The following is a 2,067-nucleotide window of genomic DNA, read 5'->3' as shown; positions in this document are numbered from 1 at the left end:
ATCTCAGATTTCGTGTGTGAGGTATCACTTATGTAGGGGTATCACTTATGCTTTATATTATATTGTTGTAGTAGATATTCATCTCTTACCTCGTTACACTGAATAATGTACTTAAGAATATGAAGCATTGGATGGAGTATACGATCATCCACCAAGTATCAGACCTAAAATACCAATTTGTAAGCATAATCATCATCATCATACTCAACAAGTGATAAAGTGATGGTATACTGTAGTTGATGAGAATGGAGGAGTATGATGATCCCAATGAAGGAGAGTGTAATAGGATGAGTATGATGATGATAAGAAGAGATGATCATACTGCATGGATGGATATAACTATACCAACTTGTAATCTACTACTACAACTACTATGGTCATCATCATAAGCATTAGATAAGAGGATGTTGGATGAGTATCGTAGAATTAAGGATAGTATTATACCAGACTTGATATGTCAATGGAGGAATACTATCTATACATTTGGACGGTAATACTACTACTACTCTTTGTAACATCATCATCACTATCATAATCCTTATCAGTGATCTAGCTTTCAACGAGCTTAGACGATCCTTACATGTGGTGAAATGTACTATTACCATACTCAATATGCATCATGAGGTAACTACTACTACTACTAATACTAGTTATGGTATGTATACAACAATGCATCAGAATGGCACTATAGAGGAAGAGGAGGGGGAGGAGAAGGATGGCGGCGGCGACGATGGTGGTGGTGGTGGTATTTATAAGGATATACTAGATGCATCACTAAGGCGTGATCCTAATACATGTGATGATGAAGATGAATCTATTATTACTATGGTAGTAGTAATAGTATTGAAGAAGAAGATCTTGTTGTTGTTAGTCATCCTATTCTAGCAGTATTCATTATTGATATAGATACTCAATATATATGATAGACAACAATACATAGAAGATACTTATGAAGAGGAGGTATCTATATTAGAAAGGGAAGTATTAGAAAATAAGTTGGAGTATATCAACTACTTGATGGTAGTACTCACTACGACCATTATTATTATATACTACTACTACCTCTTATGTTAGATGGGGCATTATCGGGATAAAGTAGTAAAAGACCTCACAACACAACTCTTACAGGACTTAGATCATGCTATTAAGGATTATATTAATAACAACAACAATAATACAGGAGTAATACTGCTACTACTACTACAGCAGGAGTAGTAGTAGTAGTACTACTCCTGCTGCTGCTGTTGTTGCAGTCCTCATCCTAGTGGCGTTGTCATCATAGTTTATCATACTTGTTGTCGCAGGACATGGAGGATTATAATGATGATGATGATGATCATCCCCCTCCTCATCATCATAATCATGAAGAGAAGGATGAGGAAGAGAAGATGGAGGTTCATATTGATAATCCAATGCATGATGTTATCACTTATCTGGTAGTAATAATGTATCATTATTATTATCATCATCATTATATTCAGATGAGCGTATCATTCTCCCACAATAAGGATGCATGGCTAGACCCTATGGAGGTATATAGAGTATGGGCGGCCAACCTGTATAAAGCAAGGTCATCATCATCATTATCATCATCATGCTCATCATCATCATCATGCTCATCATCATGCTCATCATCATCATCATCATGCTCATCATCATTATCATACATGTCAGATATCTATTATTACCACCAATAACTACATTAGATTGTTGTTATGATGATGATGATAGTATAAGGAGAAACAGAAGGACACTATCAATACTATCACAATGGTCGTCTAATATACCCAATAATAATATCAAAGTTCTATTCATTAACAACATACTATCATGTTGTTATCCATTATCCCCACTCACTTCTACACATACCCTTATGGATGGGATAGCTGCTTTCATAACCCTACTCATACATCTATGTGGAGGAGGAGGAGCATGTCGCCCTCCTACTACTACTAATATGGTATATCCTATTGCTCTTGCTTCACAACAACAACAACAACAACACATAGAGTGTATCACCACACATACGGTACTATTCTTAGCATCATAAACTTGATTATTATCATT

The 2,067-nt window shown here is 35.6% G+C and overlaps 1 protein-coding gene across 1 annotated transcript in view; it reads left to right on the top strand.

Annotated features, from left to right (window-relative positions):
• Positions 1–669: 669 nt before the first annotated feature.
• Positions 670–2,067, top strand: part of Pmar_PMAR007743 (hypothetical protein) — a gene marked incomplete at both ends in the record, with an annotated part of 7,700 nt that continues 6,302 nt past the window's right edge. The window contains 5 exons of the mRNA XM_002767158.1: positions 670–828; positions 907–1,020; positions 1,075–1,182; positions 1,305–1,436; positions 1,482–1,532. Of these exons, the coding sequence (XP_002767204.1) occupies positions 670–828; positions 907–1,020; positions 1,075–1,182; positions 1,305–1,436; positions 1,482–1,532 (564 nt within the window). The remainder of the gene's footprint in view (positions 829–906; positions 1,021–1,074; positions 1,183–1,304; positions 1,437–1,481; positions 1,533–2,067) is intronic.

Source organism: Perkinsus marinus, assembly GCF_000006405.1.
Source record: "Perkinsus marinus ATCC 50983 genomic scaffold scf_1104296971094, whole genome shotgun sequence".
Lineage (NCBI taxonomy): Eukaryota > Perkinsozoa > Perkinsida > Perkinsidae > Perkinsus > Perkinsus marinus.
Note: the sequence above shows the minus strand (reverse complement) of the source record. Positions and strands in the feature narration are given on the sequence as shown.